General features: G+C 44.3%; 1 protein-coding gene across 3 annotated transcripts in view; it reads left to right on the top strand.

The window, feature by feature from the left end:
* The window catches only part of LOC129510333 (protein FAM169B-like), an 88,619-nt gene extending 65,211 nt beyond the window's left edge, over window positions 1-23,408 (top strand). For 2 of the 3 annotated variants that reach the window (XM_055326427.1, XM_055326428.1), the window contains exons 6-9: window positions 10,682-10,864; window positions 14,341-14,472; window positions 19,153-19,241; window positions 20,681-23,408. In XM_055326427.1, coding sequence (XP_055182402.1) covers window positions 10,682-10,864; window positions 14,341-14,472; window positions 19,153-19,241; window positions 20,681-20,866 — 590 coding nt within the window. In that variant the 3' untranslated portion in view covers window positions 20,867-23,408. Of the gene's footprint in view, window positions 1-10,681; window positions 10,865-14,340; window positions 14,473-14,636; window positions 19,242-20,680 lie in introns of all 3 variants that reach the window. The other variant, XR_008664571.1, reaches the window with a different exon arrangement.
* Window positions 23,409-23,799: the final 391 nt, after the last annotated feature.

The raw sequence follows: 23,799 nt of genomic DNA, 5'->3' as shown, positions 1-23,799 counted from the left end.
CATTCATCTCTTCTGTGTTGATCTTACATCCATTAACCTTGCTAAACTTTCCTCTTAGTTCTATAATTTGTTGATAGTTTTCTTTTGCTTTTATAATTTTTCTATGTTCTGTGCCATATGGACTGGATTATGTGCAGAATATAGCACAATGTTGAGCTGGAGCAGTTCTTTCTCCTATAATCTACAAAGAAAGTGAATTACTGATACAGATTTTCTTACATTAACAACTTGAGATAAAGTCAACTTGGCCAAAGTTATTTCTTTAAACAGATAAGCTCCCTCCCCCAATATTTTAGAGAGAAATCAAATTTCATGGCACCTTATACATAAATTCCACTTACAGTAACAAAAATAATACCTGCAAGGAAATGAAACTTTTAGAAGAAAAATGATATAATTAATGCTTATCTCTAAATGTATTCACATTAATGCATTGTTTTCAGTTCTTGAGAAAAGATGATTTTTACAAATAGGTATTATAAACACTTAGTCCTACCCGTGAAATTGATGTTTTTCTGGAGCAGGCATTGGCCACTATGGCCCATTGGCCAAATTCTGCTCATCCCCTATTTTGGTAAATAGAGTTTTTATTGGAACATAGTCATACCCACTCATACTGTCCACAGCTGATTTTGTACAACTGTAGAAATGAGTGGTTGCCCCTAAAGCCTAAAGTATTTTCTGGCTGGAATTTACAAAAAAAGTTTGCCAGTGCCTATTCCAAAGAATACAACTTAAATGTCTCATACTTTTAAAAAAAAATGATTCTATGCAAATGGGTGTTAGCAATACTTCTTAGTGGGAGCAAGTCAGGAACATCCAGATCATTTACTGGTATTGTGAATAGATGTTCAACTACCCCAGATTCCAAGGGAGTCTGGTTCTGACCTTGTGCATTGGGTTCACCACACACATGTAGTATGATTGTAGCAAAAGGCTAGCAAAAGTTCATGCTTCTAGCTGTTTCTGTTTGGGTTTCCATGGGTTGGGAGTATCCCAAATATGTTTATTATTCTGAACTTAATCTCTTGGACTGCCAACTGAGACCTGAATTTGGATTTTTAGAGCAGTTATTCTCAAAATGCTTCACAGAGTCAAGTATCTGTGGCAGCCACGGTCAACATATTGTCTTTGGGATTAGCAGGACAAACCTGGACAGGTGCTCCATAGGCCCCACAAATGCTACTTTGTGAAAGGAAATGCACTGGGAGCAGGACTGCTTTTGGTCAGGCACTTGGTTCTTTTGTGCCTTGGGACCTTGTAGCTTTCCTGGTGCTCAGGTCTTAGTTCTCAAAAACAGCCGGTGGTGGGAATACACTATGACTTTTGTCTTGCCACCTGCCTGTTTTACCTTCTTCCTGACAAATCTTTCTCTTTGAAGCAGATCCACTTTCTTCCATTACTTTCTGGCTGCCTGTTGCTATCGTTTTCCCGTGGTGCACCATCTGTGATTTCTGTCTTAGGTATTCCAAGAATTCACTCAAAGTCTTTGTGAGGTATAACTCTCCTTGTCTTTTCCTGTGTTTCCTGTGTTTTGTTGGTACATATTTTTAATGGGCAGCCTGTTGGCATCCCCTTGTTTATTTTTTGGTAGGCTTTGTCTCCTTCTCTCAGAGGTTCCTTCTTCAAGTCCTCCTAGGCTGTTGAAGGCAAAGCCCTCATCATGCACGTGTTATATTATGCCCTTTAGTCATAATTTCATCGTAGATACCTCATTGATTATGCATCTCCTCCAGAACAGCCAGGGTGGTGAGCAGAGAAACCAGCCCCTTACAGTGATCAAAGGTAATTTGTATACTCTATTGAATTCAGTTTGTTAATATTGGTCTAAGTTTTTGTCTTATGTTCAAGAATTACTGTTATTTACCTGTTTTTCCTATTGTTAGCTATTTTTTCTTTTTCCTTAAAAGGTTAGCCTCATAGACTAAGATGGAGAATATTCTCCTTTTCTGTTCTCTGGAATGCTTTCCTTGGAAGGTTAGTAAAACTTCTATCTAAAGCCACCTGGCCTGTGGCATTGTGTGAGAGAGGTTTAAATCACTGATTTCATGTTTTGATGCTCATAGGACAGGTTAGTCTTTCTGTTTTTTTTATGAGCCAATTTTGGTGGTTTGTATTCTAGGAATTTGTCCTTTTCGTCTGTTTTCAAGTTTATCGGTGTAGAGTTATATTCTTGCCTTTGAAATCTCTGCCACATCTATAGTGGTATCTTTATTTTAATTCCTAATGTGCTTGATGTATGGCGTATTCATTCTTACTTTAGCAACTCTTGACATTTTAAAGAATCCTTTATGTTGTATTTTTGTTTTCTATTTTATTAATTTCTATCCTCCTTGTCTCCTTCCCTTTATTTTCTTTGGGTTTCTCTTCTGTTCTTTTTCAGTCCTTTAAATTCTGATGCTTGGCTTATTAATTTTCAGCTTTTCTTGTTTATTTTCTATCAGCATTTATGGTAAAAATGATCTCATGCTGCTGTCAGTTTAGCCAGTTCACCCTGGATCATGGATTGAACATTCTGACTGGTTTGTGCTTTACCATAGTTTTGTCTGTCTGTTTTTCTTTTATCACCACCATTTTCTATGAATTGTGGTCTCCATGGATCTGTTCCTGTGACCTTTCTTTCCAGGATCAATTATCCTCAGGTAAAAGACCTTTCTGGATATTTAAATTTGCCTGAGAGATTGCATCTTTGTTTTGATTTTGAACAGTGCACATCTGGAATATGATTTAATCTTCTAAGTGTTGTTAGGTATAGACAACTTGTATAATCACTGAAGGTAACTTTGGACACAAAGCAGACAGAAAGAAGAAGAAAGGACGGGAGGTCTTGGTTCTTGGTTTAGTTCTGCCACCAGCTACTTTGGTGGTGTGGGCTGGTCTGAGTTTGCTCTGGGATCAACAGACTCACTGTGAGTTGATGAGAGGCAGTAGGGCAGTTATTACATGGACAGAAGGGAGCCAAGCCCTTTGTTCTCTCCGTGTTTGTTGTTGTTGTTTGTTGACCCTGTCAACAATCTTTCTTGACTCTGTCAGCTGCCATGTCTGTAAAATGGGTATAATGAATGAGATCATTACTGGGAATCTTCCCAACCATTCCATGCTATGTGATATGATTTCCTTGGATTTTATGTTCTCATTATGAGTGAAGAGTCTGTTGGCATGCAGCCAGCTCATTGCCTCTGCCCCTGTTCATAATCACATAATATTCTTATTACAGTTAATTGATAACTGTATTAAAAAGCCAATTCTCTGGTTTTGAAAATTTATTTTATTTTATTTTATTTTATTTTTTTTTAATTTTTTTTTCTAATTTTTATTTATTTATGATAGTCAGAGAGAGAGAGAGAGAGAGAGAGAGAGAGAGAGGCAGAGACATAGGCAGAGGGAGAAGCAGGCTCCATGCACCAGGAGCCCGACGTGGTATTCGATCCCGGGTCTCCAGGATCGCGCCCTGGGCCAAAGGCAGGCGCCAAACCGCTGCGCCACCCAGGGATCCCCTGAAAATTTATTTTAAAGATTTTATTTTATTTTTGAGAGAGTGAGAGAGAGAGAGGGACGGGGGTAAGGGCAGAGGGAGAGGGAGAAGCAGACTCTGCTGCTGAGCAGAGAGTCCAGCTTGGGGCTTGATCCCAGGACTCAGGATCATGACCTGAGCTGAAGGCAGACGTTTAACCTACTGAGCCATCCAGGTGCCCTGGGAATTGATTTTAGAAGATAGATTTTATTTGATCAACCTGATGATGTAATTAGCTTTTAGAAAGGACTGGTGGAGTGCTTTTGTTTCTTCTGCCCTCCCCCTCCCCAGCTTTTTATTTTGAAATAATTTTTGATTTATAGAGGATTTGCAAAGATATTTCAGAGTTCCTGTTATACCCTTCACCTACCTCCCCCTACTGGTAAATGTTTTATATGATCAGTGGTTATGTAAGTGGTCCCCAAGGTATGTGGATCAAACCTAAGAAATTAACATTGGTTAATTTTTCAGCAAGGTCCCTTTTCTCTTACAGGGTTTGATCCAGGCAGGATACCACCTTGCATGTAGTTTTCAGATCTTGTTGTCTTATTGTCCTATATGTGACCCATTTCTTCGTTCTCCTTGTCTTTCATGACCTGGACACTTTTGAGGAGTACTGGTCAGGAGATTTGTGGAATGTCCTTTAATTTAGTATGTCTGATATTTTCTCATGATTAGACTGGGATATGGGTTTGGGGGGAAAGGGAAGTGTCCTTGTCCTCACATGCTCACATCATATGGGAAGGTGTATGATACCAATATTACTATTGGCGATGCTCACTCCAGTCACTCAAGGGGGCATCTGACAGGTTTCTCCTCTGTAAAGTTACTATTTTTCCTCTTTTACACTTGGTTGTATCTTTTTCATATAATTTCAAAACAATTTTATTTTTATTATTTACCTATTTATTTAAATATTTTATTTATTTATTTTAGGGCAGCCTGGGTGGCTCAGTGGTTTAGCGCCGTTTTGAGCCCAGGGCCTGATCCTGGAGACCCGGGATCGAGTCCCATGTCAGGCTCCTTGCATAGAGCCTGCTTCTCCCTCTGCCTGTCTCTCTTTCTCTCTGTCTCTCTTATGAATAAATAAATAAAATCTTAAAACAATATATTTTATTTATTTATTTTACAGAGAGAGAGAATATGTGAGGAGGGAGAGATGGGAGGGAGGGTGAGGGACAAAGAATCTGAAGCAGACTCCTTGCTGGGTGTGGAGCCTGATGAGGTGCTCCATTTCACGACCCTGAGATCATGATCTGAGCTGAAACCAAAGACAGATGCTTGACCCGCTGAGCCAGTCAGGTGCCCCCAATACAGTAATTTTAGTATAATTCATTGTATCTTTTAAAAATCAATTTTGTTGAGGTATAATTTATACCCCATAAAATTTGCCAATGGGAAGTGATTTCTAAGAAATTTAGAGGGTTGTGTAACCATCACCACCGTCTAGATTTTAGATATTTACATCACCCCCAAAAAGTTGCCTGCTTGCTGTCCATCTCTGTTTCCACCTCAGCTCTAGGCAACCCCCAGTCTGCTGTCTCAATCAATTTGCCTCTCCCAGGCATTTCATCTAAATGGAATGATACAATATTTGGTCTTTTGTGTCTGGCTTGTTTTACTTAATGTTTTTGAGGTTCATCCAAATTGTAGCAAATATTAGCTTCCTAGGAATAGAATTGTTGGGTCATCTGATAAGCATATGTTTAACTTTAAGAAACTGTCAGATTTGACAAAGTGGCTTTAACATTATACATTCTCATCAGCATTATGTGATGGTTTCAGTTTCTCCACATCTTCTCAACACTTACTAATGCTTGTCTTCTTGACTAGAGCCATTTTTTAGTAGGTCAAAAGTAGCATTTCATTGTGGTTTTAATTTTCATTTTCCTAATGGCTAATGATTGTCTTTTCGCTGATTATTAACCATTTGTCTTTTTTGAAGAAGTATCTGTTCAGATCATCTGTCCATTTTTAATTGGTTGTTTTTATTTTGTTACAAGAGTTTTTCATATAGTCTGGATAGTCATTTATATAGTCAGAAATGTGATTGGTAAACATTTTCTTCCAGTCTAATGTTGAAATACAAAAGTTAATTTTGATGAAATCATATTTGTCAATTGATTGTGCTTCTGGTATTAAATTTAAGAACTCCCTGACTAACCTGAGGTCTTGAAGATTTTCTTCTGTTTTCTTCTGAAAGCTTTATAGTTTTAACTTCTATTTGTGCCTCAGTTCACCCTAAATTAATTTTTGTATATGATATGAGGTAAGCATTCAACTTAATTTTTAAAAAATACCTAGTACCTTAATAGGCTTTGTTTTTTAGGGAAGTTTTAGGTTTATAGAAAAATTGAGGACAAAGTATAGAGAGTTCTCCTCTATCCTTCCACTCTTTTACACGCTCACACACACACTCCTGTATTATTAACATATTGCATTAGTGCAGATTTGTCAAAATTCATAAACCAGTATCGATACACCTATTAGTTGGCTAGGGCTGCTGTAACAAAATACCGCAGACTGGATGGTTCAAACAACAGAAAGTAATTTTCTCACAGTTTTTGAGACTGGAAGTCCAAGATCAGGTTTGGTTTCTTCTGAGGCCTCTCACCTTAGCTTGTAGATGCTGCTTTTCTCTGTGTCCTCATATGGTCTTTCCTCTGGGTGTGCACTTCTCTGTGTGTCCAAATTTCTTCTTCTAAAGACACTCATAAGATTGGATGTGAGCTCACTCGAAATGTGAAGTCACCTCTCTTTGACGTCATCACCACTTGAAGTCCCTGTCTCCAAATACAGCCACATTCCTAGGTACTAGGAGTTGGGCTTCAATGTAAGAACCTTGGGGAGAAACAGTTCAGTACAGAAAGATACATTATTATTGACTATAGTTTACATTAGGGTTCATTCTTTGTGTTGTATATTCTATGGATTTTGATGAATGTATAGCGACATTTATCTACCCTTGTAGCATCATACAGAATAGCTTCACTTCCCTAAAAATTTCTGTGTTCCTCATGTCTCCCTCCCCAGAACCCCTTGACAACCACTGATCCTTTCACTGCCTTTATGTTTCTGCCCTTTTCAGAATGTCATTAATTGGTGTAATTTTATGGTATATAGACTTTTCAGATTGGTTTTTCTCTGAGTAAAATGCCTTAATATTTCTCCATGTCTTTTTGTGGCTTGATAGCTTTTTTCTTTTTAGCCCTGAATAATATTCCATTATCTGGATGTACCATAGTTTATCCATTCACATATTGAAGGATACCTTGGTTGCTTCCAAGTTTTGGCAATTATAGGTGCCATGAACATTTGTGTAGACATAAGTTCTCAACTCCTTTTGGAGCACAATTTCATGGATCATATGGTATGAATATGTTTACTCTTGTAAAAATTATCAAGCTGCCATCCAGAGTTACTGTACCATTTTGCATTCCTATCAATAGTGAATGAGAGGTCCTATTTCTCCACCAGCTTTTGTTTTTCACAGTGTTCTGCAATTTGGCCACTCTATTAGGTGTGCAGTGATATCTTGTTGGTTTAATTTGCATTTACCTGATAATGTATAGTGTGGAGCATCTTCTTTTTTTTTTTTAAAGATTTTATTTATTTATTCATGAGAGAAACAGAGAGGCAGAGACACAGGCAGAGGGAGAAGCAGGCTCCATGTGGGGAGCCTGATGTGGGACTTGATCCTGGAACTCCGGGATTACACCCCAAGCCAAAGGCAGGCGCTAAACCACTGAGCTACCCAGGTGTCCCTGGAGCATCTTTTGATATGCTTCCCTGCTGTATCTATACCTTATTTGATGAGGTGTCTTTTAAAATTTTTGGCCCACTTAAAAAAATTTATTTATTTATTCATCAGAGACACAGAGAGAGGGGCAGAGACATAGGCAGAGGGAGAAGCGGCCTCCATGTAGGGAGCCTGATGTGGGACTCAATCCCGAAACACCAGTATCACGACCTGAGCCAAAGGTAGATGCTCAACCGCTGAGCCAACCAGGTGTCCCTTTGGTCCACTTTTTAATCAAATTGTTTGTTTTCTTACTGTAGAGTTTTAAAAGTTCTTTGTATATTTTGGATAACAGTCCTTTATCAGGCAAACAAGTCTTTTGGAAATACTCTTCCCCTGTTTGTGCCTTGCATTTTCATTCTTTTGACATGGTCTTTCACAGAGCAGCAAATTTTAATTTTAATGACAGTCAGCTTATCAGGTTTTTTTTTTCATGAATAGGGCCTTTTGTGTTGTATGTAAAAATTTTATTGCTAAACCCAAGGTCATCTAGATATTCTCTTGTGTTATTTTCTAGGAGTTTTATAGTTTTGTGTTTTTCATTTATGTCTGTCATTCATTTTAAGTTAAAATTTTTGAAGTGTTTAAGGTCTGTGTCTAGATTTTGTTTTTTTCATGTAGATATCCAGTTGTCTAGTATCACTTACTGGGACTGTCCTTTTACCATTGACTTTACTTTGCTCCTTTGTCAGAGATCAATTGACTATATTTGTGTGAGTCTAATTCTGGGCTTTGTTCTATGCTAGCTTCTTCTTAAATTTTTTTTTTTAAATTATTGCTATCCAGTCATCCCACTACCATTTCTTGAAAAGACTATCTTTACCTCATTTGAAAAGGGCACCTTGGGATCCCTGGGTGGCGCAGCGGTTTGGCGCCTGCCTTTGGCTCAGGGCGCGATCCTGGAGACCCGGGATCGAATCCCATATCGGGCTCCCGGTGCATGGAGCCTGCTTCTCCCTCTGCCTGTGTCTCTGCCTCTCTCTCTCTCTCTCTCTGTGACTATCATGAATAAATAAATTAAAAAAAAAAAAAAAGAAAAGGGCACCTTTGTTGAAGTTCAAAGTAAAAGAGTTTATTTCTAGACTCATTTATGTTCCCCTGAAAAACATGCCTATCCTTGCACCAGTATCTCACTGACTTGTTTGCCTTGATTTTATAAGAAGCCTTGAAATTGGGTAGTATAAAACCTCCAACTTTACTCTTCTTTTTCAGAGCTGGGTTGCTTATTGTAGAGACTTTGCATTTCATATTAATTTTAATATCAGCTTGTCCATGTCCCCAAAAATGCCTACTGATGGGGTGCCCGGATGGCTCAGTTGGTTAAATGTCTGACTCTTGATTTCTTTTTTTTAAAAGATTTTATTTATTTATTCATGAGAGACACACACACACACACACACACAGAGAGAGAGAGAGAGAGAGAGAGAGAGGCAGAGACACAGGCTGAGGGAGAAGCAGGCTCCATGCAGGGAGCCCGATATGGGACTTGATCCCTGGACTCCAGGATCACACCCTGGGCCGAAGGCAGATGCTTAACCGCTGAGCCACCCAGGGATCCCTGACTCTTGATTTCAACTCAGGTCATGATCTCAGGGTCATGAGATAGAGCCCCATGTTGGGCTCTGGGCTGGGCGTAGAGCCTGATTAAGACTCTCTCTCTTCCTCTCCCTCTACCTTCTCTCTCTCTCTCTTACAAAAAAATGCCTTCTAGGATTTTGGTAGGACTGGCATTGAACTTACAGGCCAGTTTGGGAAGAGTAGCCATCTTAACAGTATTGAGTCATCCAATCCATGAACATGAAGTGTCTCCACTTATTTAGATTTTATTTAATTTTCCTCCACAATGTTTTGTAGTTTTTCAGTATTCAAGGCTTTGTTTGTTAAATATATTCCTAAAAATGACTTTTTAAAGGCTATTGTGAATGAAATTATATTTTTATTTAATTTTAAACCTTCTCAGCTTCGGAGGACTTTCCATTTGGGGAAAGTTGTTCTCATCATCTATAAAAGTTGGAAGTTACAGAATTCCAACCCAAGTTTGTATTATCATTTCAAGAACACCAAGGGTGAAATTCAAATACTACTCTACAATTGCCATCTCAAGTGAATTGGGTGGTGTTGATCACTGGCCACAGATTATTTATTCATTCATTCATTTTGGCCACAAAACTGACTAATCTTTTGATTGACAGTTTCCATGGGGTTTCAACTGGGTGGCCATCAGGCTTCTTGGGGGTAGCAAGATGTTTGCTGGGAACACAAGGGTACCTGGGTCATGGTTCTTTCATGGTGACAGGCTAGTCCACGTTTGTTATTGAGGTGAGTGGCAGGGATATGAGAGAGAAAGGAAGGGCACTGGATCCTACAAGGCGAGATCCCATTTCTTGTTGGCAGGTGCTTCAGAACCACATGTAAAGGGATGTGAATATAGGAAGGGGAGTAATTGTGGCCATTTTTGCAACCAGTTACTACAGTAGCATGTACCTCTGCAACTCAGTCTGGCTGATTAGAATTAGAGTCTTTTTTGTTTGTTTGTTTGTTTGTTTGGGAAATTACCCACCTTCTGAATCTTGGCAGGGACAATCCACTTCTTCCAATAGGAGCTGATATGCTACATACTTCTTTTCCAGGACTCTAGTGCATCTAGGACACAGGCACTTCTGCAGTTCGGAAGTGAGAAAAGTGATGTAGTAGGCTTCGTGCAGCAGTGATTTTCTGGTTAGGGTGATGACAGAGGCAACTGGCTATAAGATTCAGCTCACCAGTGCTGGCACTGGTGCTGGTTGCAGGGAAGTTGAGTTCAGGGTGGAAAAATGGGAAGGGTGCCAACTGTCACCTCTCTTGCTCTGCTGTAGTAAGGTCACTTTTGCTGTAGGGGAAACAGGACTGAGTCTATTCAGGGTAGATGTACTTTGCCTTAGTAGGACATGATGACACTTTGTTATCAAAACAAGTCCATGGCCTAACAGATGTGTTGGGTGGGTCTCCCAGCCCATCATCCCTGGGTTCATGGAGAATTTTGATGTCACCCAGATGCTCCTCATTGACTTCAATGTCTCTGTGAACTGTGAATGGTGAGGGAGGAATCTGAGGGTCTTGGGTGCATGAATGGTGCATTCACCTGGGTTTGCTTTTCATTTCAGTACAGTAGTTTGGTGGCTGTACTCCCAGCAATCAGTAACATGTGGGCTGATCAGCCAGCTGGAGAACTGGTGGTTTGGGATTATCTGCCGTTTTGTCTTAGATTGTTTAGTGATGTGAGCCCTTCATCCAAGTGGTATCCATGCCCAGCTGTGCAGGAGTCCCGCAGGGTCCTGGTGGCTTGGTGCAAGTCTGGGAACAATGCATGTCACTTCCTTCCCCTGCAGGCAGCCTGTGTGGTGATGGCACGGGTGCATGCTACCTGCTGCCGGTCTTCGACACTGTGTTTGTCAGGAGGACTTACCGTCGCCAAGGCCTGGGCATGGCCATGCTGCAGGACTTTTGTGAGACATTCCGAGAGGATGAGGCCCTGGGTGTCAGTTGGCCAATTTCTCCTGCCATGTACCAAGGTAAACCCACCTTGTATCAGGTGGAAGTGCTGGGGTGATGGTGATGGATAACACATGTGCATTCTAGGTGATCGTGGGGAGGAGGTTCCTTGGCACTCTCAGCATGTGGGTTTTCTCTCCCCCCTCAAGAAATCTCCCATTGCTTCAGCACAGATGAGACTTTATGCTATATCACAAAGGGTGAGCCCTTCTCAGCCTGAGAAATAACTGGATTTAGAGATAATAACAAAGAAGTCACACAATGTCAAGAGAAGCAGAATCCAGAGAAGTGCACCTGTGCTGCTGATTGCTGCTGGGTGCTCAGAGGATCTTTGCTCTTTCACCTGAAACTTAGAGCCCATGACTGTCCTTTTAACTAGAAGCTGCAAGGGATCACAGGAACTTCAGCTGGGAGGGCAGCTGGAGTGCAAAGGCAGGCTCTGACTGCACTGAGCCCCCAAGCACCTCTGTAGCTCCCCCTATAGAGACAGTCCCCCTTTCCATTCTCGACCTACTGAGTCCCTGTACTTTCTCTTTCCCTGGAGAAACAGAACCAATAGGCTGTATGTTTGTAGAGAGAAGAGATTTATTATGAGCTGGCTTACAATAGTGTGGAGACTGAGACTCTCAAGATCGACATTTAGCAAGCAAGAGATTCAGGAGAGCTGGTAGTGTCATAACAGTCCAAGTGCCAGCAGGCTCCAGACCCAAGAAAAGCCAACAAAAACTTTTTGGTTTAAATCCAAAGGCAGTAAAAGATCGATGTCCCAGCTCAACAGGCAGGAGGAGTTCCCTCTTGTGGGAGGTTTAGTCTTTTTGTTCTGTATTCAGGCCTTCAACTGATGGGATGAGGCCCACCCAATGAGGGAAGACAATCTGCTTCACTCAGTCTACTGTCTCATGCTGATCTCATCCAAAACATCTTCATAAACACTCCCAGAATAATGTTGGACCAAATATCTGGACACCCCTGGCTCAGTCAAGTTGACACTTAAAATGAACTGTCACAATCCCTTTCTACATTCTGGAAGAGAAATCTTTATAAATACTAGTCAGAGGAAATGAAGAAAGCTCTGATGTGAAGCATCACATTCCATGTCTGTAAGAGGGGTAGATTCTGGTGAGCATCTCCCCAGGGTCCCTTTGCACCCCACCACTCCCATGAAGCACACCTACCTCACATTGGGTTCTGTTATACTTCTTGTCATACAGATGTTTTCGGATCCAGTGCCATTATCATATAGGAATGACAGTTAAGAGAGAAAAAGTAGGAAAAGTAAGGAAGTTTCTGTTGCTCTCAAGAAAAGGAGGTGAAACATATTTTCAAGTAGGTTTAGTCATTTCTTTGTATTTCCAAACTCTTTGGAAAAACTTTGAAGATCTGTGAATTTCTGCAGAGAGCATTCCAGGCTTTCTGCTCTGTATTGCTCACTTCGAGGTATTGGAAAGTTCCAGAACCTAGGCAGCTGGTTCTCTGTCCAAATGCCTGTCCTTTGTGTTCCTCTCATTTTTTTTTTAAGGTTTTATTTATTTGAGAAATAGAGCACACGCAGGGAGAGTAGCAGAGGGAGTGGGAGAGGCAGGCTCCCCACTGAGAAGGACCATCAGGTCCCTGGGATCATGACCTGAGCTGAAGGCATACACTTAAATGACTGAGTCACCCAGGTGCCCTCCACCCCTCCTTATTTTTGCTTCAGCTCTGAGACCTTTGCTTGAGTATATTGGCCTCCCAGGGCAGCCTCCTCAGCTTTCCCTAGGGGAATAGCGGGCTCCAAGGACTGGGGGCTGCCCCAGGGCAGCGCTGCTAAGACCTTTGCAGGGTTCTGTGGATCCCTGTTTTTCCTTCTCTGTTTCTGCCCTGCAGAGAAAGAAGATATGAAGGTGCTGATTCTGAAGCGTGCTATTTGTCTTTGGGGTTTCAGCTGTCTAACTGAGCATGCTGGGGCCTCAGGCCCCACCCTGGCTGTATCTGGGCACATAGGTGAACAGGTAGACTGTGGAGAAAGAAGCTGCTGGAGGCTCAAGATTGGGTGCAGGTGCACTGACTGCATGCTTCACTGACTTTTATTGAGCACAGTCTTGCTCTTTGAATGGACAAGAGGGACTCCTCTGCCCATGGCCCCATGCTTTAGAGCCTCTTGCAGCTGTGTCTTTCTCCATGGTATAAAGGGGTCTGTGGGTCCAAGAGGGTATTCCTACCTGGGTCCAGGCAATGCCTTCTAAGCTGACTCAAGGTACCAGGACCCCGGGTTTCCTGCCAGTGGTGCTGAAGCCCGAGTGGGGAGTGGACTCCATCCCTGGATCTATGCACTTAAGGGTGGACCATGACACCAGTTTGCCTATCTTTAGACCCCAGGGACAGCCATTGGTGGGGTGTGGATGGAGTATGGGCGTGGTTTCCACACTTGTACGCACAGACCCCTTGCTGGGTGTATGTGTGTGGCGCTGGGGTAGGAAGGGAAGCAGGTGGGGGCTGCCTTCAGGGGGCCAGCTCTCTTGGTATTGCTACATTCTGGTGCAAAACTCCAAGGAGTCCAAGAATGCTAAATTTGAAACTAGCTTTCCCTGTTATTATGAAGTTATATTTGTCAAGATGGGAGAGCAGAACATTCTATCTAGCACTCTGCTAGCTTGGCTTACACTTTCGGAATACTTAGTGTCATGCTCTGGAGGTTTCCATCTGTGCAGTTGCCCTGGGCTGGGAGATATTAGGAGCGGGCGGATGCTGCCCCCACCGACACCTGCAGGACCAGGAGCAAGCAGCTTCCCATTTGGCTGGATTCAGGATTTCACTGCCAAGTGAAAAACGCTCACCCTGTGAACGTGGACATAGACGTTTCTAAGCCTTGAGGTGACTCTGGAATCAAGGCATCCACAGGGGATGCGCTGGAAGGTTCTGTTAGAGAGGAGAGCCGGCGAGGCTCGGGGGAAGGGCAGTGCCTGAGGAGAGGACAGTGTAGGGTGATGTTGTGGGCTCCACTGGGGTCCCCCCCAAGTCTTATGTGGAAGCGTCCTCTCCCCACTCCCAAGTGACTGTATGTGGAGGTAGTAAGATTAAGTGAGTTCATAGGAGTGGGGCCCTGATCCAGTAGACTGGTAAGAAGCGGTTCTTATTTAGAAGAGGGGCCCGGGACACAGACACCGAGGGACGGCCACGTGCGGGCACAGGAACCAGGCAGCCCCCTGCGAGCCCCTGCGGTCATCTGGATGTGGGGCTTCTGTCCCCCACAGAGGCAGCTTAGGTCTGTCGGTGAAGCCCCCCGCCCGGGGTGGGACGCGTTGTTACAGCGACCCCCGGCTAAGACGCGCTGGACGGAAGCGGGAGCACGTGGCAGCCGGAGCAGGAGCAGGACAGGACGTGGTTCGCGCGCAGCGGGATCAGCGCGGGGAGCCAGGGCGCGGCGGGCGGGGCCGCGACAGGAACCGGAAGCCGGAAGCGCCCTGCCCGGAGAGGCCGCGGGGGGCGGGCCTTCCGGCCGACACGTGCGCATCCTCAGTCTGCAGGAAGTTCCTGGCGGCCCATCCGGAGGAGCGGGGGCGCCTGTGGGAGGTGCAGCCCCCGGGAGCCTGGGGCCAGCGAGGCAGCATCTGGCTGAAGGTTCAGCGGCAGCAGGCCCAGCTTCCAGACTGTGAGTCCCGGGGAGCGACGTGCCCGTTGAAGCACAGGTCGATGCTACCGATGGAGTCTGGCCTGTGCGGGTGGAACAGGAGGGAGCGAGACCCGGGAGGTGGTTCTTGTCCTCGGCCCACCTTCCTTTCCTGAGTGGACCACGTCTTCTCGACCTTGCTCTAGATCTCCCCCGATGCAGCTGAGTCAGAAGCTCCCTGGGACGGAGGGGCTCCCCGTTTATAACTAGACGGGATCTCTGAACCGTGGAAGGAGAGTAACGTGTGCCCCTGCTTAAAGATTGGTGAAGCCACCAAAGGGTTTACTGTGAAGCGCAAGCTTTCCATGCCCGCCCTTCCCTTGTGGGAGATGACACGCATGCATAGCGGTGGTGTTGCATAGATAGCATTCTGCAAAGGAGTGCCTTGTCCTTCCTGTCCTTTTTTTTTTTTTTTTTTAAGATTTTCTTTATTTACGAGAGACACATAGAGGCAGAGGGAGAAACAGGCTTCCTGCAGGGAGGGTGATGCCGGACTTGATCCCAGGACCCCAGGATCAAGGCCTGAGCCATAGACAGAGGCTCAACTGCTGAGCCACCCAGGTGTCCCCTTTCTGTCCTTTTTATTGGCAGCATAGTATGCTGCTGTGTGGAGATGTTGTTGATTTGGGCAGCCCCTCTTACAGACACATTGTCCTCAGTTTGGGGTTTTGTCCTCAGTTAGAGCCCCACCGTGAGTTTGCAGGGATTTTGATGGAGGGTCCTAATGGGAGGCAACAGGTGGGAAGACCAGATGCAGTTGTGTCTGATTCTCCAAGTTGCTTTTCAACAGCGTGCCTTCCACCTCTTCCACGTGGGTGATTTGGACTGCACATTGTTGGTGGTTCTCAGCCCCCTGCTCATGGCGAGGGCCCCTGGGGACAAGGCTGCAGGTGCCGTGTATGGGTGGGAGGCGCGGGAGGGTCTCACAGTTTAAGTTCACTGGCCAAAGTGAAAAGCGCTGGCTTTTCTTTTCTTCCCTCCTGGGAAAGAAAGCTCCTGTCAGCATGAAATGCCATTTCCCAGGCTGCAGGTAGCTCATTAGGGGACAGTGGATAACTGATTTACTTTAGGTCGTGACAGGGAAGAAAGAGCGCCTTGGAGTTTATTGATGGTAACAGTGATAGGTTTTGCTTTTATGGTGCCTTTCAGCTAGAAGGTTTAATGGATCTTTACAGATATTAATGGGGTGACCAGGCACCTGGGAAAGAGGCCACTGGCAGGGCTGTGACTGTGATCCTAATGAGGCGGTTAAGTGACTTGCCCTGTGGCATCCACAGTTAGAAATGAAGGGGGAGCTGGCCCGGATCCCCACTCAGTAAGCTCAACGGGTTTATCGAGGAGCTTCACAAATGAGCCTGCAGCTCCCACGTGGACGAGGCCTTTGTGTCTTGGACGTTACAGTTCCTTGGCTGGGAATGAAAAAAGAAAAAAGATTTGCATATCAGAATGTGGAAATAATATGGAAATTGCACAGGCCAGAGGGGGGCAAGCAGGGGGAGGATGTTTTGGCATAATGGGGGAGACTGCTTTCCTCGGAGAATTCCTCTGGGGGTTATTTCAAGAGCTGAAAGTTGGTGTGGTCTGGTCACAGGAAACTGAGCTGGGAGTCAGATGCCAGACCTGTCACTTTAACTCACTGTGAGATTTGCCAACTCTCTCTTTAAAACAGCAAATGAGGGGACTTTCACAGAGAATGTTCCAGAAGCATGCTTTGAGTCTTTTGAAGAAAGAAGGGTCATCATTATAATTAGGATATAATTAGATTACTGAAACTATATAATTAAAAAAAAAATCTAAATTATGGTCTTTTCACTCCTTGTATAAATCATAGCTAGTTCCCAGTTTCACCCACAACTTCTGTCTCCCCCCAGGGCCAGCACTCAGGATTTTAATTCACTTGGGAAGGTTTTCAGCCAGCCAGCTTCATCCTGTAACAATTTTGTCAGCACTGACATTTCAGGTTTTTTTCCGGGTTGGTGAGTGGGGGCTGCAAATGCAATCACAGATTTGCCCAGATGCTCTGCAGTGTCTCAGTTTTTAGTCTCTGCCTTCATGGAAATCTGCAAGTGTTAGCCCATTAGGTTTTCCCACAGGTCACCAAACAGTGTAGGTTCTGGAATCTTATCTTGCCTGGAAATCTCACACAGCCATTTATTTATTTAATTAAAGATTTTATTTATTTTTATTTGAGAGACAGCGAGAAAGAGAGGATGAGTGAGGAAGAGAAGCAGAGGGAGAAGCAGACTCCCTGCTGCGCAGGGAGTCCATTGCAGGGCTCAATCCCAGGACTCCAGGATCATGACCCAAGCTGAAGGCAAATGCTTAACTGATTAACCAACTCAACCACCCAGGCATCCCTAACATAGCCATTTAATTTAATTTTAGTTTTTAATCAGTCTGTTATTCTTAGAGTTGCTTTCTTGAATTGTTCTGTTTTTCAAGTTCTATCTTTTGTTCCTTTATTTCTGACTGTTATTTTGGAGGTTTCCTACAATTTCATGTGCTGTAGAAATAGAACTGTAAGCAAGAAGCCCAGCAGAGCCAGTTGCTTTTTACATTCTAAGTAAGGCATGGACATTTTACATCATTCCAAAGGGAAATTAACTTGTGCTCTTTTCAAAAGTTTCGAAACCTATTTTTGAGGCAGAGTCCTTTATGGACTAGGTCTTTTAAAGTTTGCATGGATCTTGCCTGTTGATAACATCTGTGGCTTATAATGGCCCTGAAAATATTTACAGGGTTTTCAGAACTTTTGAGAGAAGGAGTTTGTGGGAAAGTTTTTTCTTCCTACACTCAGTTACATATGAAGCCTTTGAAACTTGACCAATAGGATCATAATTCTATCTAGTGTGACTTCTCATTTAGCTTGCACATGCTTTAGGTTTTTGTAGTGGAGGAGATGAAATTGAATGCTCCAACAGTGGAAAGTTACAAAAATGTGGCTGGAGGCAGGAAGTAATTGCACACAGCTTTAAAAATTAATTTTTTCATTCCTTAGGTTATAGTTTTGCTTTTTTTCCAGGTGGATGTTTAATATATTCAATCATCATCCGTAGGGAAAATAATTTTCTTCTATTTACATTTAATTTATAATGCTAGAGTGTACATAAAAATATGTGAAATATATGAGCTGGGGAGGTGGGGTCATTTTTCTAAAAGTGTGAATCTTAGCAAACTGCAGCTCTAGCCTCATCTCACCTTGTTCTGATGATGAGTTGGACATTATACAGTGCAGTAGTAATAGCAGTTTTATGGCAATGAGCTGTGGTGGGGAAGTGCTGAGAGGAGAACCACCATACTGGATGGGTTTTTCCTAATGCTGCTCTTTTGAAAGGTTGTGTGGCTCCCTCTCGTGGCTATTGTCATCTACTGCGTCCTGGATGGCAACTCCTGGATGGTAACTTACTTTGACCCACCTGTGTGGTTGCTTCTCAGAGTCTTATCCTGGTGCTTCCAAATTAGAGCATTCATTTTTAAAAATTATTGAACCTTTATTGGTTAGGAATAAAATATGAGCAAGTATTTGGTAGTTTCTATCATGCTTTAGTCCATACCACGTAAACACATAGACTTACACATCAGGAAGGGTAGGAAATAAGGGATTGTCTACTTCATTCTCTCATTCATTCTTTCATTCATACGTTCACGTATTTTCTCATTCATTCAATAGATTACTATAATGTTGGATCTACCAGTGCTGGGCCAGTGGAAAAGGTGATAAGGATACTGAGGCTGACTGAGTCTGAACTCATTTAGAGTTTGCATTTTTACAGAGAAGTATGTGGGCAATGTGGGCAACCATTACTGCATTATATAGAAACTCTGAGAGAGCACTAAAGTATGCTGGTATTTTTAAATGCTTATGATTCAGTTTTGCCAAACCAAAGTTGGCTAATTCATAAAGTCTATAAATAGATTTTAAAATTTATGTATATAGGTAACAACTAAATAATATATTCTTATTTGAAAAGTGTGTTTCTTATTTTTTTTTTTTTAAGTGTGTTCCATGCCCAGCATGGAACTTACCACTCTGAGATCAAGACCTGAGCTGAGATCAACAGTCAGATGCCTAACCAACTGAGCCACCCGGGTGCCCTGAAAAATGTGTTTCATTTACATTTTTGGCTCAAATGGAAAACTGAATATTTTTTTCCTAAAGGATCTGAACACTCTTCCAACACACACACACACACACACACACACACACACATCCACACATGGATTTTGGGGCCTAGGGAAGTACACAGTGGGATAAGAAAATCATCCCTTTCCAAGTTGGGGCTGATTTGGTAAGAGGGAGTGGGGGGCTGAATTTAAAAGTGTGATTATGGGCTCTCTTTCAAGTAAAAATTCTAGTGAGCAAAGGAATATAACTAGAAACTGACTCCATTTAACATCTGAATAATTGGAAGAAAAGATCAAATTCCAGATCAGAAACCCTTGAGTAGAGCCATCACTTCACGTCTGCCCAAACCTGGCAGGTTTCCCTGTCCTCCGGAGGGTGCTGTAGCAGATAGCACAGTGAAAGTCAATAAGATGGAATTGGGTTGTGGTGATCAGTGCTTTTGGAGGGGTCCCAAGTGTATTATTAATCTTTCGATTGTCCACTCCCTTGGAACCACCCCTGTTTGCTTATCCTGCTTTCTTGGTTGGGGAGGGCAGCTCACCCAGGAAATTCCAAGGAGGACATGAGCCATCATGGGCGGACTTCTCCAGATGATGGGCCCAGACCATCTCAAGATGACAAGAAGGTACGGTGGTGAATGTGTTGTACTAGGAATGGGTTTTGTTTTCTTAGGAATCATGTTGTGCTTGTTTAGTGAAGCTCTAAACTTACAAAGCATCTTCCTAATAACCTTGGCTGTGGGCTTCTCCATGGCTGTGGGCTGTTGACTCAGAGTCTCTGTACTGCAGTATGAGGAGAGGCTCTTCTTGAAGCTAGACAAGCTCTGACAAAGCCAGAACTAAACGGGACACATGGGAATCAGCTGTAGCCTTGCATTGTTAAGGAAATATTGAAAAATCTGAATTTCACATTCTGCCACGGACCAGCATCTTTCAAGCAGAGCAAATGTGTGGACAAATTTCTTTCTCTCCTACTCTGCCCCTCAAGCCCAGATGCTAGAAAATGGAATATGGCATTAGGTTATCATAGAACCCAGAGTGATGAGAGAAGAGAAACTATGGATAAAGATGGCTGCTAAGTATTTCTTAGTGGCCCATTGTCTGTTCAGTGTTTCATAAGATTGGAAGTGTGTGATTCCATTAAGCAATTCCCTGAAGCCCAGACAGATACTCGCCATGCAAGGTAATTCAGATGACAAGCATCTTTGCTCTTGAATTCCTAAAGAGTCAGTGATTTTAAACTCCAAAACTTACAGTTGCAGCTTGTGAGCATTGTTGCTTATTTTGGAAAGTAGGTGGTACTGGGATAGAAGACTCAACATCAAAGGCATAATATATCCTAGTAAGTGCTGGATTGTTTTAGAAAAGCTGGCAGAGGAGGGCTTTCATTTTCCTTGGAAAAGGGCTAATATATGGCCCTACCAGGCCACTGAATTGCGAGTATTGTGCTTTGCCTCTTTGCTGATCTAGGACTTTCATGTTTTTTTTTTTTTTTTTTTAAAGATTTTATTTATTTATTCATGAGAGACACACAGAGAGAGGCAGAGACATAGGCAGAGGGAGAAGCAGGCTCCCTATGGGGAGCTCGAAGTGGGACTCAATCCCAGGACCCCGGGATCATGACCTGAGCCAAAGGCAGATGTTCAACCAGTGAGCCACCCAGCTGCCCCTCTCTGACTTTCCTTTTAAACCTTGAAGGCTGTTAGAGAAGCAGGAGAGGTTCGGTGTGATGTCACACCCATGGGCACGTGTCTGGGGAAGTCCATATCATTAGTCATAAGAGCACCACCTTTGAAAAGTAGAGCTTCCTTGCTTTGCTCTTTCTCTTTCCATGGGCTGGGCTCTTCAGTTCCTGTCAGGAAATACGTTCCCACCAGTAAATACATAACTCAGAGAATCTTATGAACAAAATACAGTGTCCCCATAGCTGGCTGGAGTGTTTGGACCTGACTTGTCTGTTTTGAATCTGAGCACACAGCATGTGCAAGGGCCTGACCTGGCCAGGACACTGGCAGGCCCATTACACCATGTGTTGGAAAGCTTGGTTGATTCTTTTTTGATTCAGGAGAGGACCAGCGGAGAACTGGAACAGACAAAGAGTGATCAAGACTGCGGAGTGAAAGAAGCAGCCGTGGGGCAGCTTAGACCAGCCCGCTGGGCCGAGCCAGAGGAGAAAGAGGCCAAGAGGACTGTGATGGATGTGGGGCTAGCCTGGGAGTCCCAGCAGAAGCACATGCGGCCCAGCTCTTAACTCGCAGAGGCCAGTCTGAGTCTTGGGGACTCAGGGAATATGGGTGTGAGGGCTGCCTCTGTCACTCTGTGGGTGGCCAGGAGCCAGCCTCTGCCCTTGCTATGTTGCCCTTTGAGGAGAAAAGCTAGGGCATAGACCCTGCCTACCTCAGGCTTTTTGGGGGGCCCAGGTGAGAGGAAGCCTGGGAGAGTGCTTCAGTCTTCAAGCACAGAGATCTCAACAGGTACAGGCAGTTATTTTCCCGAGCTTCGATTTCGGAAGTGCCTTTGTTAAACCTGATATGGTTTATGTGACTCAGGATGAATTTGTAGACGGTACTGGAACCACTTGAACCTTCTTTCACACAAGGAAACTCTGAGAAGGGCCATGCCCCTTCTGGTCTGCACTGCAGCAATCTGTCTCAGGTCTGCCCACGCCAGCTCAGATGTCATCATGAGACCACAGACACCAGAAGGGTTTCTGGGGAGAAGAATCTTTTCCAGAGAAGCTTTTGCCATATCAGGAGCTCCCTGAGGGCAGTGGCTGGGACTGCCTGCTGATGTACACCCTCACTCACATCTGGCCTGGTATACAGGAGGCACTCAGAGTGGGTTCCAGGGAACATCAGGATCGTAGCCATAACCCCATTCAGAGGAGAAGCCACTGGAGGGAACTTTGTGCTGATGGCTCTTCCAGCATATTGATGCCTCTAGGAAAAAGGCTTGTACTGGTAAAAGTGACTGTAGAGCTAATGGCCTGCCTGCACCTAGCGAGACAGTGGCCTCCTCCGCTATCTATACCACCCTGCTCGCGGCACATACTTGGCCACCGTTGGGGATTCTGAGCTGAGCCAAGGACCCAGTCTGGAAGACCCCGGTGAGGACAGGCAAGCAGGCTTCACAGGGTAAGGCACAGTCTGGGCTGCTTCATGAGGCCCCAGAGCCTGCTCCCTGGAAGCTGTGGTAGGGCTTTCTCTGCAGCTGGCCTAGTCTCACCAGTGTTCAGTAGGATTCCAACCAATGAAAGCTGCCTGGGTCCTCTTGGGGCAGGCAGCCCAGTCCCAGCCCCTACTTGTGGGTGAATGCAAATTTGACCTTATCCCTGAGGACACTCCTCAATGGCTTTATCACTGTCTCTGGGGCTTCCTAGGGCCCTGAAGACTCAGTTCCCATCTCTGGGCGCCTTCCTTGCTTTCTCTATCCCAGCTGCCTGGGCTTCCCTTTCCTCTGTGCTCTTGCTCCAGGGTCAGCACTCACCCGCTCACTCTGCCTGGGGCACATGCCTGTCCTTCTCTCCCTCTGTCCTTCTGTCTCTCTCTGTGTGTCCTCTTCCTCCTTCTCTCTCTCTCTTTCTTCCTGCCATCTCTCCCCCATCCCATCTGTGGTTGTGTGTGCCTTTGCACCCACAACTTGTCAGCCTGATTCCTACTAAGGCATCTAATCTCAGCTTCAGTGTCCCTTCCTGACCACCTACCTCCTCCTCCCCTTCCTACATGACCTCAAGACCCTGGCCACTTGGCTGTGACTCCCATGAGCCACCAGGACCAGCCCTGGGTCTGCTCATTTGCTTCTTGTTTCCTCAGTGCCATTGTAGACCTGGTCTTCAGTAACTGTGTGGGGAATGAGTGGTAGCAGATCTCCTCAGGGGTGAGGGGTGACACCTTCCTTCTGCTCCTCTGTTAAATGCTGGAGATGGACGGAATAACAGTTTCAGCTTTTTAGGGGTGCCGTAAAGCTCATCTTGGAGCCTGGGGATGGGGAGGAGAGCACCAGCCCCATGTGCTGGCAAGATACTCACTGCTGCCCCCCTAGTGGTCAGAGGGCACATGTGATGGGACCTCTGTTACTTATTTACTCATCCATCTGTCCACCCACTCATCTGTCCATCCTTCCATTCATTTATCCATATACTCACCTGCCTGTGTATCCATCCTTCTGACATCCATCCGTCCGTCCATCCATCCATCTGTCCAACCACCCACCTGTCTGTACATCCATCTGCCCACATCTGCCCATTTGTTTATTTCTCCATCTCTCCACCAACCCATCCATCCATCCATCCATCCATCCATCTCCCACCCACCCTGTTATACAACAAATATTTAGCATGCTTGCTTGGGACTGGGCTCTGTGCTGGGTACTGGCAATGTAGAGATAAGTGAAATGTATTTACTGGACTCAGACTCTTCTCTCTGGAAGAGTCTCTTCTAGAGTGTTCCCCTGGAGTTGTTGTCTTACACCCATTAGAAAGAGGGAAAAGTCCAATGGAAGGAAATAGAGCTTAGAGCTCCATATGAAGACCATGAAATCTCTCAGTGCCTTTGGGCCCCTTGTGAAGGAGGGACAGACCATAAAAGTAGACTCAACAGTGGCATCTGCAGTCAAGGGGTGCTCCACGTGTAATGCTCTTCATTATGTGACAAAATGGATGCTGTGAACTTGGCATTGTTCAGGGCGAATGGCTAGTACTTTGTGTTTACCTGGAAATGAACTGATGAAAATATCTCAGGGGTTTCATGAAGTTACTGTTCAATAAAAGCATCCCCCCAAGGGAGAAGAACTGATGTGTTGATGTAGTTCATTTACAGATGCAAAAACAAACCTTGCAGAGTTAAAGAAAACACACTGGCGCTCCAAGCAACACCCTCTCCAGCCAGTGACAGTCCAGTTTGGTCTGGGGCCTTGTGCAGGTTTTCCTTCCATGTAGCTTGTGAGGGGAGTGTCTATAAAGTGTGTGTGTGTGTATGTGTGAGCGTACATGTGGTGTGTTGTTTTTCTTAAATCAGTAATTTACAAACCATAACATTTTCATTTGAAGTATATATAATTTCATGGTTTTTAGTATATTTATAGAGTTGTGCAATCAACACTACAATCATTTTCCCTAAAAGATACCCTATACCTATTAGCAGTCTCCCTTTCCATCCACCCTCAGCTCTAGGCAACCACAAATAT

Source organism: Nyctereutes procyonoides, unplaced genomic scaffold, assembly GCF_905146905.1.
Source record: "Nyctereutes procyonoides isolate TBG_1078 unplaced genomic scaffold, NYPRO_anot_genome, whole genome shotgun sequence".
NCBI classification, from domain to species: domain Eukaryota; kingdom Metazoa; phylum Chordata; class Mammalia; order Carnivora; family Canidae; genus Nyctereutes; species Nyctereutes procyonoides.
This window is presented reverse-complemented; position numbering and strand designations above follow the sequence as displayed.